General features: G+C 35.6%; 1 protein-coding gene across 7 annotated transcripts in view; it reads left to right on the forward strand.

The window, feature by feature from the left end:
• The window catches only part of Ide (Insulin degrading metalloproteinase), a 442,696-nt gene that overhangs the window by 213,458 nt on the left and 213,565 nt on the right, over positions 1-15,673 (forward strand). For all 7 annotated transcript variants that reach the window (XM_089232551.1, XM_089232550.1, XM_089232552.1 and 4 more), the window contains one exon: positions 6,713-6,808. In XM_089232551.1, coding sequence (XP_089088677.1) covers positions 6,713-6,808 — 96 coding nt within the window. The remainder of the gene's footprint in view (positions 1-6,712; positions 6,809-15,673) is intronic.

Consider the following 15,673-nt stretch of genomic DNA (forward strand, 5'->3'; position numbering starts at 1 on the left):
TTTCTGTAACTTGAAGTTTTCTCCCTTCAAGTCTAAGTTTTGGGATTTTAGAATGAATAAAAATAGTATTTACCCTCTCCCAGTAAGGAACTACAAGTGCGAGATAGCTATTTGTGTTTGCAAATGTTTTGTTGCATATTTTGTCACATAAAAATTACCATTTCGTTTCCCCTTGTCAGTGAGTGTATACAGTGTTCAAATGTCAGTGCAAATACTTATTGACTGTAGATCTTTCAGAGATTTCAAAGCAAAAGTTTCAAGCTTGATTTAAAAGATGTAAATTATTACATTGTATAAGTCGTCGTATAAGGTCATTGTATAAGGTGTCGAGGAGATATGATCGAAGTGTTCAAAATTTTCAATGGGATGGATAGGATGGACCATGAACTTTTAGTACACCGCCAATCGACTGCTTTTACAAGGGGACACCAGTATCGATTGGTGAGGGACAATGCAAGGTTATGGTGTCGCAGGGAATTTTTCTCCAATAGGGTTGTTAATAAATGGAATAGCTTACCCCCGGAGGTAGTAAATTGTAACACAATTGACACGTTTAAAAAGAAATACGATAAACATGTTGGGGTAAATCGAGAAGCTATCCATTCTTAGAATAAGACAACCATAAGTATTCTTTATGGGCATTGTATAATATTTTTTCATGTGTATATAGTGTTTGTAATTTGTGTTAATTGCATTTTTAATTGGGTTGCTGTATTTTTGAAACATATGACAACCATATTTTTATGGGCATCTTTTTATCAGCCACCTCGTTGGGCATTTTGCCTGTTGTGGCGTTGTATTTGTATTTGTATTTGTATAATAATAAAATTCAGAGTGGCCAACTGTTATGGTTTGTGTGTAGTTTCTACGGTTGAACTTACTGAACTACGGAATTACTGAAAGTACCCCTGATATTACGGAAGCTTTTTTTTACATTCTGTAAATGCAAATATACGCAACCTGTTTGAAAAAGTTTGTTTTTTTCAGTTTCTATTTTATTATTATTGTTTTTTACCAGAGAAAAATCAGCTTAATCTACACAAAAAATGATTGAAATTATGCTGCTTTTTACCTTTTAGTGCGCTTAGGGAACCAACCTGCTTTACACTTGCCACAAGTGATATGCAAACGCTTTTCAAAAATTGGAGAAATTGTATTCCATGTCTTAATCAAAGAAATTCTAACTTTTAAACAATCCTTTTCTTATGGACGATGGTCTTGTAGGCTGCTAAACCTATATTTAGTGCAGTGGACTCTCTTAAACTAATAACTATGTGATGACTTTCTATTGCGTTTCTGTTCAGTTTTTCATCTTTGGGCATATTTCTGGATGTCCCATGTGTACAAGATTCAGGATTGTCCACATGGGGGAAATGCATTGCATAATAAAATTACATTGCATATTTATGAATTCTTGGGGTAGGGCTAAGCCCTCTTACAAAGCTTATTGGGGAAAGCTGAGTACCCATGTTCCGGTGTCTATGCCCAACTAGGGGTTGAGATGCTCTTGTTGGGGGGAGGGTTAGTAAATACATCTGGCTTTTACTCTTTTTTTTCAGCCTTCCAGGACTTCAAGTGAGCCAATGTAGTCTTGAGGACAGAACTAGGCATAGCACTTTTTTTCCATTCCCCATTCTGTTTTTTTTCTCCAAAGCCAAAGCAGCAACAAATTGCCTGCACAAGATCTCATGTCAAGTCAGGATCACAACTGCTGCAACACAAGATCCTGATGATGAGGGGCAATGGGGGGTGTTGTATGATGGATTAGGGTGTCCTGGGGTAGTCATTTCCTTGCTTCTCTTCTGAATCATCATCCCTTTTACATTCAAATAATGTCAAATAATTAATTTAGAATAATCTTAGGATATTTTCAGCAGGTGTGGGTACCATATTCAAATGAAAAAAATGTGATTCGCAAAAAAAATTGAAAACAATTATAGGTTTTGGGTCACATCTCAGTTCAACCACTCCCTTCCCCCCACCTCCTGGCCAGTCACCATAGATTGCTACTAATAGCCCCCCATCCAAATGTTGGCAAGTCTGGAAATGAAAAGAAAAATACAAATCCTAGGAAAAAGTTTGTAGCTGAAAAGTGTGTTTGTACAAATATCCTATCAACCATTTGAATAAAAAAAAGAGGACATCATTTGCACAAAACTTTTGTCAAACATTAATCCAAAATTCAAAATAATTAATGTTTTGGTGTAACTTCTTTATTTCCTGTTTACTTATTTGTCAATACCACCTTATTAATAAAATTTTTTTCATCTCTGAAATCAAAATTTTTGTTGAAGTGAATTAATGATAACTTTAATAGGATTTTTGGCCTCTGCATATTCGACTAATCAAGATTTAAAAAAAGAGAAAAAACTTTCCAATATTCTCCATTCAACTTCACAAATTTCATTTTTGGGCAAGGAATGCAGAGGGTTTAAAGATGCATCTAAACCATGCATTGTCCTTGAATGATTTGAATGTGTAAGGGTTGTCATTATATAATTTATTACAAGACAAACAACTAAACAACACACAATAGAAAAATAGAAAGTTTGTGGGTATTTTTTTTTCTCTTTCTCCCCCCCCCCCCATACCATAGTTTTATCAGAGACAATCACTTCATGAATCTCAAATCTTGTATGGTAGAATAAGACTGTGGCAATGTTATCATTACCAGTTTGTGAATGGGCAGAAAAGGAAACAATAAATAGAAGCAAAAGCTAGGCGTATTAATTTATATCTTTCTATGAGAAACCTGATAATGTATAATGTGTAGGGACCTTTACATTTTTCAGATAGGAGTTTTGATGTTTGAACATTTCAATGGCTCTCTTTGTACATTTAAGGTAGCGGTTTTCAACCTTTTTTGACCCATGGAGCCCTTGCTGGTGTATAATTGCTATGATGGAGCTCCATAGGCCTATTTTTTATTTATTCATCAAATCTACTTATTTTTATTATTAAAAAATATTAATAATTATTTGTTTTTCAAATTTACTTTTTTATTTTCCTTGAGCAGCCACGGAGCCCCAGGCATACGCAAGATTGACCTTTGAGGAAGGCACAAAAATAGTTAGGGGAGATACTAGGAATTTTTTCCATAGAAATTCTAAATTACTAACCCCCAAAAAGCATTTAAATTAACAAAAACCGATTTAAATAGCATATAAAAGGTATTTTCAATATTTTAATTTTTTGCAAAAATATTTAAAAAAAAATTAAATTTATTTTTTTGGTTTGGTGGTGGGACATGAGCCCTCTATGCCCCCCATACACCTATGTGTTCAGCTACTACTGTTTGGCCTAATCTACAATTATTTTCATATTTCTTTATTATAAAAGCTGTCTTTTTTTTTTCATAATTGCCATGAGATGCAGACAGAAACGTACTTTTGAAATCTGATGAAACTATATATTACCTCACATGGACATTACTTTATTGCCATTTTTTTGGGTTTCATTCGATATAATGTGCATAGCTGTTTATATTGCAAGACAACCTCTACCAATATGTGTTCTTCCCTAAGCAATCAAGTTAATTTTTTTAACTGTGGAAGGCATGAGAAAAAAATGAAAAATTTCTTTCTCTCTAGCATAGAATTTATGTAAAATATTCATTTGAAGGAGCAATAATCTTTTGCTGGATACTAATGCAACCAAAAATAAAGGAAAATATTAGTGTACCTTTATTATTTGCTTTATCGTTAGTTTCTTCTTCATTGTGTTAAAATACAGAGTGATCCAAAAGTCATACAACTTAAAATATTGTATTTTTTAAATGCCATAGAGAAATAAATCAAAAACTCATACTTGTTTAATGAAGCAACATTTATAGATACAAAAAAAAAAAATTTCAACAAAATATTGCAACATATGGTCAAAATGTGAATCAGTTTTTCGAATAGAAACATCAACTCTTTTTGCCAGGCTTGTGGCCACTTTTCTCAGAGTTAGAGCACTTATCTTTTCAATCTCTGATTCAATGTTGTTTTTGAATTTAAACACCAGAATTCTCGATTCACCAAATTTTGGTGCTGCTTTGACTATATTAATAATTTTAATGTTTAACTCAATCACCAACACGAATATGATTTGCATTAAACTTTAATTTCTTTAAGTCTCTGTGAGAGAGATGGTGAGAGAGCAGCCCCTTATGACAAATCCATCTGTTATATCAGTTTTCTTACATTCCTTGAAGATAAATTCAAAATTTTGCTCTTTGCTTCCTGCATTTCTTGCTAGCCTAGTAGAAAGACAGATATTCATTTCTCTCCCGTCCCCACCATTTACAGTTTTTTGAAAACTGAATTTTAATTGGAGTATTGTTGTCTTATTACATGCAGAAACATTAGAAAAATCCTAGTTATATAAACACTTCAATAACGGCTGCAAATGAATGAGTTGAAAAATATTACTCAATAATACAGTCTTTGCTTCTGGTGAAAAACCAACTTGGCCATGCAACGAACTTTATGCTACTGAGAGTATCGGTATGCGTGAAAATTGAAAAAAAAAAATCAATTTTCATTTACAAGAGTATAGCGCTTCTATTTATCAAAAAAAAAAAATTGCATTTACAATCAAGAGAATTTAAGAAATCAAATATTTCATAGTAGGTTGCATGACTTTTGGATCACTCCATAACAGTTTTTCCTGAATAGCTTCCTGTTGGAGAAAAATTGCGGTTACTCTAAGATTTGAGTTGAAAACTTTAATGAAATTGATACGTACGTACTTCAATTTGTTTACTAAATTTGTTTGTTTGATAACATCCTAATCAGAATAACTAACAATGCTCTCACGACCTAGGATCGTTTTGAAAATTGGACTACATTTTGCCCTAGTTTATGGAAAATTGGTTCTGACAGTTTGCTCTCTGTATATAAAATGAGTAGGCTACTCTACTACTATATCGCACGTGCACATATTCCTCTAGTGAATTTCTAACCGATTGCTGCATGACAGAAAGTGTTCTGTGTGTATCATGTCTGGACCTAGCAAATTTATGATGTCAGAGTTTCTACAATAGGGGATATCCAACAGCATCTAGCCTTAGCTATTAGATCATTATAAATAAATTAAGTGGTGAAAAAAATGAGTAGGTTACAAAAATATTAATAATATACATACATTTTTTATATAATTCTCATTTATTTTTTTTTCATAGAATAAATACCCATTTTGTTCAGATAAATATCATTTAAAATATGAATAAAACTTTTTTAATCTTGTGTGAAAGTGCATTAGAATTTTTGAATTTGGATTTGGTTACAGTTTTTTACTGATACATTTTCTAAGTTATGAAAATTTACTGACAATTTAAAAGCCAGTTCTTAATTATCAGGGATCAGAACTCCAGAACATTGTGAAATTCATTGAAAAACAAAGCATCTATATGCAACCTGTCGTCTTTTTTCTTCTAATCTCAAGTATTGGTCGTGATTGTTGATTCTTATTGTTTAAAAAAATCTTGTTTGGGAGAGAAGTTTAATCCATTAAGCACATTGACAAGGTATTTCACCTCCTTTTAACCCTTTCAGTTCTGATGGTTGAGGGTACTTTAAAGTGCCACTAACTTTCAACCCCTGTAACACAGCCCATTACATACATTGTTGGGAGTTGGGATTTCAAAGTTGAAAGCTGTATAACTACTTTACAATTACCAGATCACAGAAAAAGTGTGGGACAACTAGTTTTTTTAAATATGATGAAAATTTATGAATAAAAATTCACTTTTGCAGTCATCATTGCTGCAAACCATGGTGAACTCAAATTCAATTATGATGTGAATGTGCAGTTTTGTACTTTAAGAGAACTAATAAAGGAAATATTGATATAAGGATACTCTGTGAACTAAAAAAATCCTAAAAAATATTGTGATAGGGATTTTTTATCATTGTATTGGGAGGCAGACCATCATCATTTTGCACCACCAGATTTATACTGTTCTTGATATATTTTAGTATCACTAATGGTATTTATATTCATTTGAAACCAAAAAATTATAATTAATAGATTAATTAATGAAATTCTATTAGAGATGTTTCACCCCTTTAAAAGTGTTTACTGCATTACTTTTGTATACTACAGCTGCCCCCACAAAGTGTCCCCCTACAAATGTATTCATCAAATTATGCTTTTCTTCATGGTGAAATGGATAAATATTCCTGCAACTGTATTATTCAACATATTTGAATTCATATTTTTTATTATTGTAAGCGTAGAGTGTGATGGTACTTTAAAGTATCATGTCAATTAATCCACTGTATACTAACTAATTTTTAGAAAAAAATTATTTTTTTTCTTTTTTTTAGGGCTCGGAACTAAAACAACCTACCAAAATATTTACATGATAGTTATTTCATTTTTTCATAATGTGACACTGAAAAGGTTAAGAGGAAACCTTTTTTATTTAAGCATTGACAAGCCCAGATATTTTGTAAAGTTGATTTGTCAATGGAACACTTTTTCCTATACCCCTCAGTTTGCACCTGCTGAAAATCTGAAGAAAGCCCACTTCATTAAAATGAATATGGCATTTTGAAGGGGGGTTCAGTTATTCCTGCTGTGTCACTTAAGGGGATAACTAACAATATTCAAAATTTGTGTTGTGTAAAAGTCATTCAAATAGTCAAAACTGGGTACCATATTTACATATATCTTTTAATGATAGTTAATTTAATTTTTTTAAATTCTAATTTGCTTTTGTTTTTAGAACTGGAGAAATGCAGGATTTCATGACAATTTGAAGTTGCCTCCAAGCAATGAATTTATTCCTTCCAATTTTGAGCTGTCTTCTAGAGAATCAGAGGTAAAATATTTTTTCTTTTTTTGTCCTACGACTACCACAATGTAGTTATAAATATGGATTAGAATGACTTTTATCAACTTGGAATCACAAATGTCATTCCTTTAGAAACTACTAAAAAATCACATTTCTGTAGGGTTTGTTTTCAATGACTGATTGCCGCAATCATAAGCACTCTCTGCCACGTTTATATACAATACTTGGTTTAATCATAACTTTTCACAATAGACATTATACTATTTACACGTCCTCCTTGCTTACAGCGAGCCTTTGAAGTTACCTCCTGAGTCCACAGGAGCTACTCTCTAACTAACTGAAAACTCATCAAGCTTCTTTTCTCTTCTCTGTCGAGGGCCTTTCTCCCCTACCCACGCTTTCTAGTCCCATCATGCTCCTTCTCGATGGGGGGAAAACCTTACATTACCCCCTTCCTAAGCATGAAATATGCATAACATATTTTACAAGACAATCTGGTTACATACATTGATACGGGTAATAGAAACTACGATATGATCAAATAACACGATACTGATAGCAATAAATATTTACATAATTTGCAATAAAATGCAAGTAAACATTAATGTTCATTATTTCAGTTCACATGGTTCATTCTGTTCGTAAACGTGATATCATGTCTGCGCTTTCATTGTCTGTCCCTGGCGTGTCCACTTCCAGGTGCTGTGATGATGGTCAGGCAGTTTCAGTTCTGCCCCTGCTAACGGAGTAATTGGAGCTCTGTCTGAGACTTCATTCTTTCCTCTCAACTGGCAAGTTTCACATGCACACACAAATTTCCTTCGTATCTTTGATGATCCCCTCCCAATAAAAAAGATTATCGGATTCTGTCATTTGCTTCTTAGCATATGTCCCTGAAAAGAAGTTTTATGGGCCCTTCAGCAAAAACTTCTAATTTTTTTTCTTTTGGTAAAACCAACCCCCATTTTCTCTTTTTGGAAGAGCAAAACGTCCGCCGTTTCCTCCCTTACCCTTCGCTGCTGACTCCCATTCGGCAACCAGTGGGTCGCTAATGTTTTGAGTTCTTCGAAATTCTTCTTGTGGGGTGACAATGTGCTCTGTTTAGGTTTTTCCCTCTCATCTACTCCTTTGTCTCTCCCACCCTGCTTTGCCTGCATTTCGTTGTTCGTTATATCTTTCTTGTTCACAGCTGCAAACTTTTTGGTCTTCACTTCCCCTTTGAGTAAGCTGATAATTTGTGGATGTAATATGGCCTCCTCACTTATGTGGGGTGTAATAGCGCACAAGATAGCTCTGTGGTGGACTACACTTGTCTTGTCCGTTATGGGAATCGCCACAATGATATGTCTCAAACCTGCCAAAATAAACTTTCCGAATGCAGGTTTCAAATATGTCTTTGCTTTAGATTCTGTCTTGTGGCAAGGAACCAAATCTTCTCTTAAGACAGAAATTTGGCAACCTGAATCAATCAATGCATTCACAATTTTTCCCCTCAATGGTAACTTTCATTCTCTTCAATACGGTGATAGATTGGACATATCCCGAATCCTGTCTGATATCGTCACTGATACTGATTTCTGTTACTGAAAACGCTTCTGGATCTTGTGGTACACTTTTCGTTTCTATCCGGTTGATTCTAGTATCCAAATTACCTGCTCTTCTATTACTCATGTTGACACTGTTCTTATTTCCAGGACAGTTCCTTTAAACATGGAATCTTGATGAACAAATGAAACAGCCTTCCTCTCGAAGTGGCTTTCGATCAGAATATTTCTTTCCATGGTCACAATCACGAAAATATCTGTGCTGTTGGTTATCATTATATCCTTTGTCATAAAAATTAGTGTCATTTCCTGACTGTGAACCGCTGTTATTCGTCGCACTCGTGTAATTATCTACTTCTTTTGTGAGTTTGACTGCATCTAACCAACCGTCCGTTTCTTTCAACTGTCTATAGGTTCTGATGTTTGGAGACAGGCTTTCTTTAATTTTATCAACAGTGACCAATTGTTTCAGATCCTGAATGTGCTAACTTGAGGTATAAATCTACAGCTGTTTCCATCCTGACCACATATTGACTACACGTTTCCTCCAGTTTCCTTTTCATCATATCTAGATTCTTTTTATGTTCAATGGGAGTGATTTGAAATTTCTTCATCATCTCTTTGATTCTGTTGTAATCATCAAAAGCGGGTTCTGCCTGTCTCATACTTATGCATCCAGCCCTCCCCTTCAAATTACATAGTATAATTTTCCCATGATATTCCTCCGGGACCTCATACAACTTGAACATTGTTTCTGCTTGATGAAAGAAAAAAGGCCAATCCTCTATGTTTTCCATCACCTCTGGCATTACACCTTTCATTAAATTCAAATACCCAATAAAATCATTATTGCCACGTGTCCCACGTCTTTCATTATGTTTTATTCTTTCTAGCTCTAATTCGTGGTTTCTTGCTTCTCATTCTGTTCTTTCATCTATACTACTATTTAGTAATTCTTTCACAAATTCTGGTTCATAATGAGGGCTTTTCATGATTAGCTCTTTCAAATCCCTAACCTTTGCATCTTTGTGGACTTCCACCCGTAACTCATCTGCTAAAATCAGCAGGTCCTCTTTTCGTCCTCTGGCTAAGACGACCATTTTAATTTTTTTTTTAAACAGTATCGAATGAAATTACTGTACAAAAATAGTTCGGTTTCGCCTAACAACAAAAAAAAAAAAAAAAATGTGACTGCTCACCTCAGTATAGGCGAAAGTCCTGATGCTTGTTCGTTTCTGCCAAAGGTCAAGCTTTCACACAAATATTCCGATGCCTTTAGACACTGGTGACCACCCAATGTGTGATCAGCTACACCAAGTGATCAGTCCTGATCCTTCTATACTGTCAACCGCTTAACGATGATTTATTCCTGCGGTCACCTTCGCACAAAATAGTCGGTTTCCATTTCTTTTCATTCAGTATAGTTCTACTGATTGCACTGCTGACACCACTATGTTTGTTTTCAATAACTGATTGCCACAATCATAAGCACTCTCTACCACGTTTATATATATATAATACTTTGCTTAATCATAACTTTTCACAATAGAAATTATACTATTTACACGTCCTCTTCGCTTACAGCGAGCCTTTGAAATTACCTCCTGAGGCCACAGAAGCTACTCTCTAACTAACTGAAAACACATCAAGCTTCTTTTCTCTTCTCCGTCGAGGGCCTTTCTCCCCTACCCACGCTTTCTAGTCCCATCATGCTCCTTCCCGATGGGGGGAAAACCTTACAATTTCCATTTTTTGTGAATGATTGACAGACATTGGTAGTGTGACATGATCAGAGCCCCAACTTGAAACAAAAATTGATTTTCTAGCCCAGGGCAAGAACTTCTAAATAAAGAGTGAACTTGGCACTTTTCCTTGTCCAGCAACTAGGGCATCAAACCTAACTGCCCTTCCCTAGTTGTGGCCCTGGGTGTAATGATATCGGGAAATGTCAGAATATAATGAACAGTAAATTTTTTTACCACTTTTGGTTGTACTTGGCATCTATTTTTTTATGGACATGATTTTTTTCAGCCACCTCATTAGGCAATATGCCTGTCGTGCCGTTTGTATTTGTAAGAATTATGAGTGCACTTGAGAATTTCAACAATGCCCTCAGCTTAGAGGAAACATTGATCTTCAGTCTCTTAGATCATGTGAGGGATTTTTAATTGATTGGTTTCATATTGTCCCTTGAAACTTGGCATTCATATCTAGGCAAAAAAGATAAAAAATTAAAGGTGAGCATGGGGTGTACAAAACATGTTCAAGACTTTACGATTAACTTTAATTTTTTTTATGAATACTTCAGAGTAGTAATTTTAATTTTTTAGTCTAGTTTTTCATCTAATTCTCTGTCATATGTTATTTCTTAATTTGTTTCACATTGTATCTAATAACTAAAAAAAAATCATTATAGTGAAACTTCAAAATCTTGCTGTCCCAGATTGAAAAAAGTGTTAAGGGGACTTGAAAAAAATTCAAATTTACACGAAAACTTAGAATCATGTTTTATATATGTGTCATAGATGAATAAAATTGACAATACAATTTAAAAAAAATTGTTTTATATGTTATTATGAAAAACTATTTTTTTATTTGGTCCTGATATTTTCCTTATCTTAAAATGTCCACTCTGTTGCTGTCATTTGAGAAACATATTTTTATACCAGAATAGATCCAATAACACTTTTGAAGCTCATTACGAAAGGTTTGGGGGCACGGTAGCCCGGTCGATACGATGCTCGCCTAAAGTACCAAAGGATGTTTATAGGTGTCGTGAGTTCGATACCCGGTTTGTCCTTGTCAGAAAACTTTCCTGACACAGGGGTACAACAAAAAACGGCGACATGACCGCAGCAAAAAATTGCTACAGCAGGGAGTCCCCCATCGCGGGGTTAGCGCGTCAACCTCTCGGTGAGTATAAAAGACAAGCATGCCGTTCGGAATCAGCAATAAATTGTAGGTCCCGGTCTAATTAGCCCTCGTGTGCAGAAAATGACAGTGGTGCGAAAAAATGATCATCATCACGAAAGGTTTAATTTCAATACTTGATCAAAAGTTTCGGATTTGATTTTCAAAAAAGGATTTAAGATTCATGTTGTCTTTAGTACTAGATTTTTAGTTTTTGAATGTCCACTCTGTCACGTCATTATCATAAACAATTAAGTTTTTTTTTCATCTTATATCAACATTAAGTGGTAGTACATGGTAGTACACTTTGAGAAATAGATCTGATGGGAAAGGGGGTGGAGTGTTGATATATGTGAAATCATGTTTGAAGGCTAAAGAGAGTGTAACATGAAGAGAACTGATATTGAAACTATATGGGTTGAGCTTGAAAACAAAAGATATCATAAACTTATTGTTGGGATTTGTTACAATCCACCGAATAGGGATCCAAACTACATCGCCAAATTGCATGATGAAATTTCCTACATGTGTAAGCGTAAGAGGGTTCTCATACTAGGGGATTTCAATTACCCAGGTATTGATTGGGAGAACCTTTCATCTAGAGATCAGTATGAAAGAGACTTTCTTAAGTTGGTGCTCGAACATTTTTTGTATCAGCATGTATCAGAAGCTACTAGGGGTACTGCTATTTTGGATTTAGTTCTTACTAGTTCTGAGGATCTAGTTGAGCATGTTTCGGTGCGGGAAGAGTTTTCTTCTAGTGATCATCCTATAGTCAGATTTCACTGTAACTTTTCCTTGGGTAAGGTTGATAACAAAAGACTGGTTCCTTGTTTTCGGAGAACTAACTTTGATGTTTTGAGAGGAAGGTTAGCGGAAGTTTTCAGAGACCGGTTGGAATCAGTAGGGGTGGTAAGTCAATGGGTAGAATTTAGTATGAAGCTGTCCTCTGTTTTGCACAACGTCATACCCTTCGTTCGAAAAAAGTGTGTTTGTACATCGCACCCTCTATGGTTAACAGATAGCGTGCGGAACCTTTATCTTGAAAAGAAAAGCGCATTCAGAGAGCATAAAAGTGGACGAGGTGACCTATCATTGTTTACTGATAAAAGAAGACTGTTGAAGAAAGCGATAAGGGATAGTAAAAAGGAAGTTGAATCTAGATTGGCAGATAACATTGACTCTGACCCAAAATCATTTTTTCGATACGTCAATAATGGATGTAAGGGGACAGTTGGCCCCCTCTCGATAGGAGGCTCTAGGGTAGAGAGCAACGTAGGCATGGGTAGTGCTTTCAATGACTTTTTCGCATCGGTTTTTAATGGAGATAATGGTATTCAATATACGGGTGTTGCATGGGGTAATAAAACCCTCAACGATATTCAAGTAGAAGACGTGGAGGTCCTAAATCTTCTAAGAAATGTATGTGCAAACAAAGCACCAGGACCAGATGATATCTATCCCAGGGTCCTCAGGGAATGTGCTAATGAATTGTTGGGGCCAGTCGCACAGATATACAGGAGTAGTGTTGCTGAGGGTATCGTCCCAAGAGATTGGAAACTTGCTAACGTTGTTCCGATTTTTAAGAAGGGTACAACATATGTGGAAAAATCATGCATATTAATTGGGCTGCTGTGTTTTAGAAATGCATGACATCCATATTTGTTATGGGCATGTTTTTCTCAGCCACCTTGTTAGGCATTTTGCCTGTTGTGGCCTTGTATTTGTATTTAAATTGCAAGAAAAAACGTGTTTTGCAAGAAATTTTTTTCCTTCTTTACAGATAATTTATTTACAACCGGATATAAAGCTATCTGAACTCTATTGCAAATTCAAAATAACAATACTTGCAGATTCTTTTAGAATATCAAATCACTTTTGATCAATTTCAAATGCAATCATTTTGTCTATAATTTTTTCTAGCAGTACATGCTGTTTGTCATTATAGCCTTTGATGTGCATCTAAAAACAGATAATAAATACGTTTATAGATTCCATACTTATGCATATACTCAGAATCGTATCTTATGGGGAATGAAAATTGAACAGTAGAATTTCCTGATTAATCATGTCAAAAGCTCTTGAAATATCTAAAAAATAGCTATTGTTTCATTACTGCTAATCAATACTGTAGAAAATAAACTTAGTTAAATATTTTTAAGGCATTTTATGTGTTAGAGTTAGGCAAAACCCTTACTGGTTGTTAGAGTATCAGTTACATTTAAATATATACGTCGGTTTTTAATGGAGATAATGTTATTCAATATACGGGTGTTGCATGGGGTAATAAAACCCTCAACGATATTCAAGTAGAAGACGTGGAGGTCCTAAATCTTCTAAGAAATGTATGTGCAAGAAAAGCACCAGGACCAGATGATATCTATCCCAGGGTCATCAGGGAATGTGCTAATGAATTGTTGGGGCCAGTCGCACAGATATACAGGAGTAGTGTTGCTGAGGGTATCGTCCCAAGAGATTGGAAACTTGCTAACGTTGTTCCGGTATTTAAGAAGGGTAGTAGAGAAGCGGTGTCCAATTATCGTCCAGTGAGTTTGACGAGCTCCCTCTCGAAAATTTTGGAAATCATCATCAAAAGACAGTTTGTGAAGTGGATAGACGAGAATAATGTATTGTCGGATAATCAGCATGGGTTCAGGAAGGGGAAGTCATGTGTAACTAACCTCCTTTGCTTCTATTATCATTTAACTAAGGCTTAGGGTAAGAGCAATAATGTAGATGTTGTTTACCTTGATTTCCAGAAGGCATTCGATCGGGTCCAACATGGTAAACTCTTGAAGCGTTTACACGAGATTGGAATTGGGGGCAACTTGCTGAAACGGATAGAATCGTGGTTAAGAGATAGGTCATAACGAGTTATGGTGAACGGGGAATTCTCTGGTTGGACAGACGCCACAAGTGGAGTTCCTCAGAGAAGTGTCTTTGGCCCCATACTTTTTTCACTTTTTATTGACAAACTCGATCAGGGATCACTAGCAAATTCGCAGATGATGTTAAGTTAATGGGGGTAATCGGGAATCAAAGTGATGGGAAGTCGCTCCAGACCAGTCTAAACAGGATTGCAGCATGGGCAAATGAATGGAGCATGATGTTTAGCGTTGATAAATTCATGGTTGCTTGTTTTGGTTCGAACAACCCACGGTTCTCTTACGAGTTGAATGGTGTCACTATCCCGGATGCAACTAGGGAAACGAATTTGGGAATTCTCATTGACGAGTGACTTAGGTTTTCTGAACATTTTTCAGCGGTGGTCAAAAAAGTGAATAGAATGCTTGGTCTCATTTTCAAAAAAGTATCTTCGAGGCTTGGTTCGTCCTGGACTGGAGTATGCTGTAAGGTTTTGGAGAAAATACCTACAGAGGGGCATAGACTTATACAAATACAGTGCCACAACTGACAAAATGCCCAACGAGGTGGCTGTAAAAAGATGCCCATAAAAATATAGTTGTCATATATTTCAAAAATACAGCAACCCAATTAAAAATGCAATTAACACAAATTATAAACAATATATACACATGATAAAATATTATACAACGCCCATAAAGACTACTTATGGCTGTCTTATTCTAAGTATGGATAGCTTCTTGATTTACCCCAACATGATTATCGTATTTCTTTTTAAATGTGTCAATTGTGTTACAATTTACTACCTCTGGGGGTAAGCTATTCCATTTATTAACAACCCTATTAGAGAAAAATTCCCTGCGACACCATAGCCTTGCATTGTCCCTCACCAATTGATAATGGTGTCCTCTTGTAAAAGCAGTCGATTGGCGGTGTACTAAAAGTTCATGGTCCATCCTATCCATCCCATTGAAAATTTTGAACACTTCGATCATATCTCCTCGACACCTGCTTACATCCAATGTAAACATATTCAAAAAATGAAGTCTCTCTTCATAACTCAAGCCCTGTGTGCCAATAAGGACACGCGTAGCACTTCTCTGCACCCCTTTAACCAAGTCTATGTTCCTCTGTAGGTATGGTCTCCGAAACCTTACAGCATACTCCAGTCCAGGACGAACTAAGCCTCGAAAAAGCGGAAGAATGACTTTAGGAGAATGCGAAGAGACCTTTTTGAAAATGAGACCTAGCATTCTATTCGCTTTTTTGACCACTGCTGAACAATGTTCAGAAAACCTAAGTCGCTCGTCAATGAGAATTCCCAAATTGGTGACCCTAGTTGAATCCGGGATAGTGACACCATTCAACTCGTAAGAGAACCGTGGGTTGTTCAAACCAAAATGAGCGACCATGCACTTATCAACGCTAAACGTCATGCTCCATTCATTCTCCCATGCTGCAATCCTGTTTAAGTTGGTCTGGAGCAACTCCCTATCGCTTTCATTCCCGATTACCCCCATTAGCTAAACTTGGTTGAAGGGGTGCAGAGAAGAGCTACGCGTGTCCTTATTGG

The sequence above is a fragment of the Pholcus phalangioides genome, unplaced genomic scaffold, assembly GCF_987345545.1.
Source record: "Pholcus phalangioides strain wild (caught in Gottingen) unplaced genomic scaffold, Ppha-v1.0 ptg000007l_1, whole genome shotgun sequence".
In the NCBI taxonomy this organism is placed as follows: domain Eukaryota; kingdom Metazoa; phylum Arthropoda; class Arachnida; order Araneae; family Pholcidae; genus Pholcus; species Pholcus phalangioides.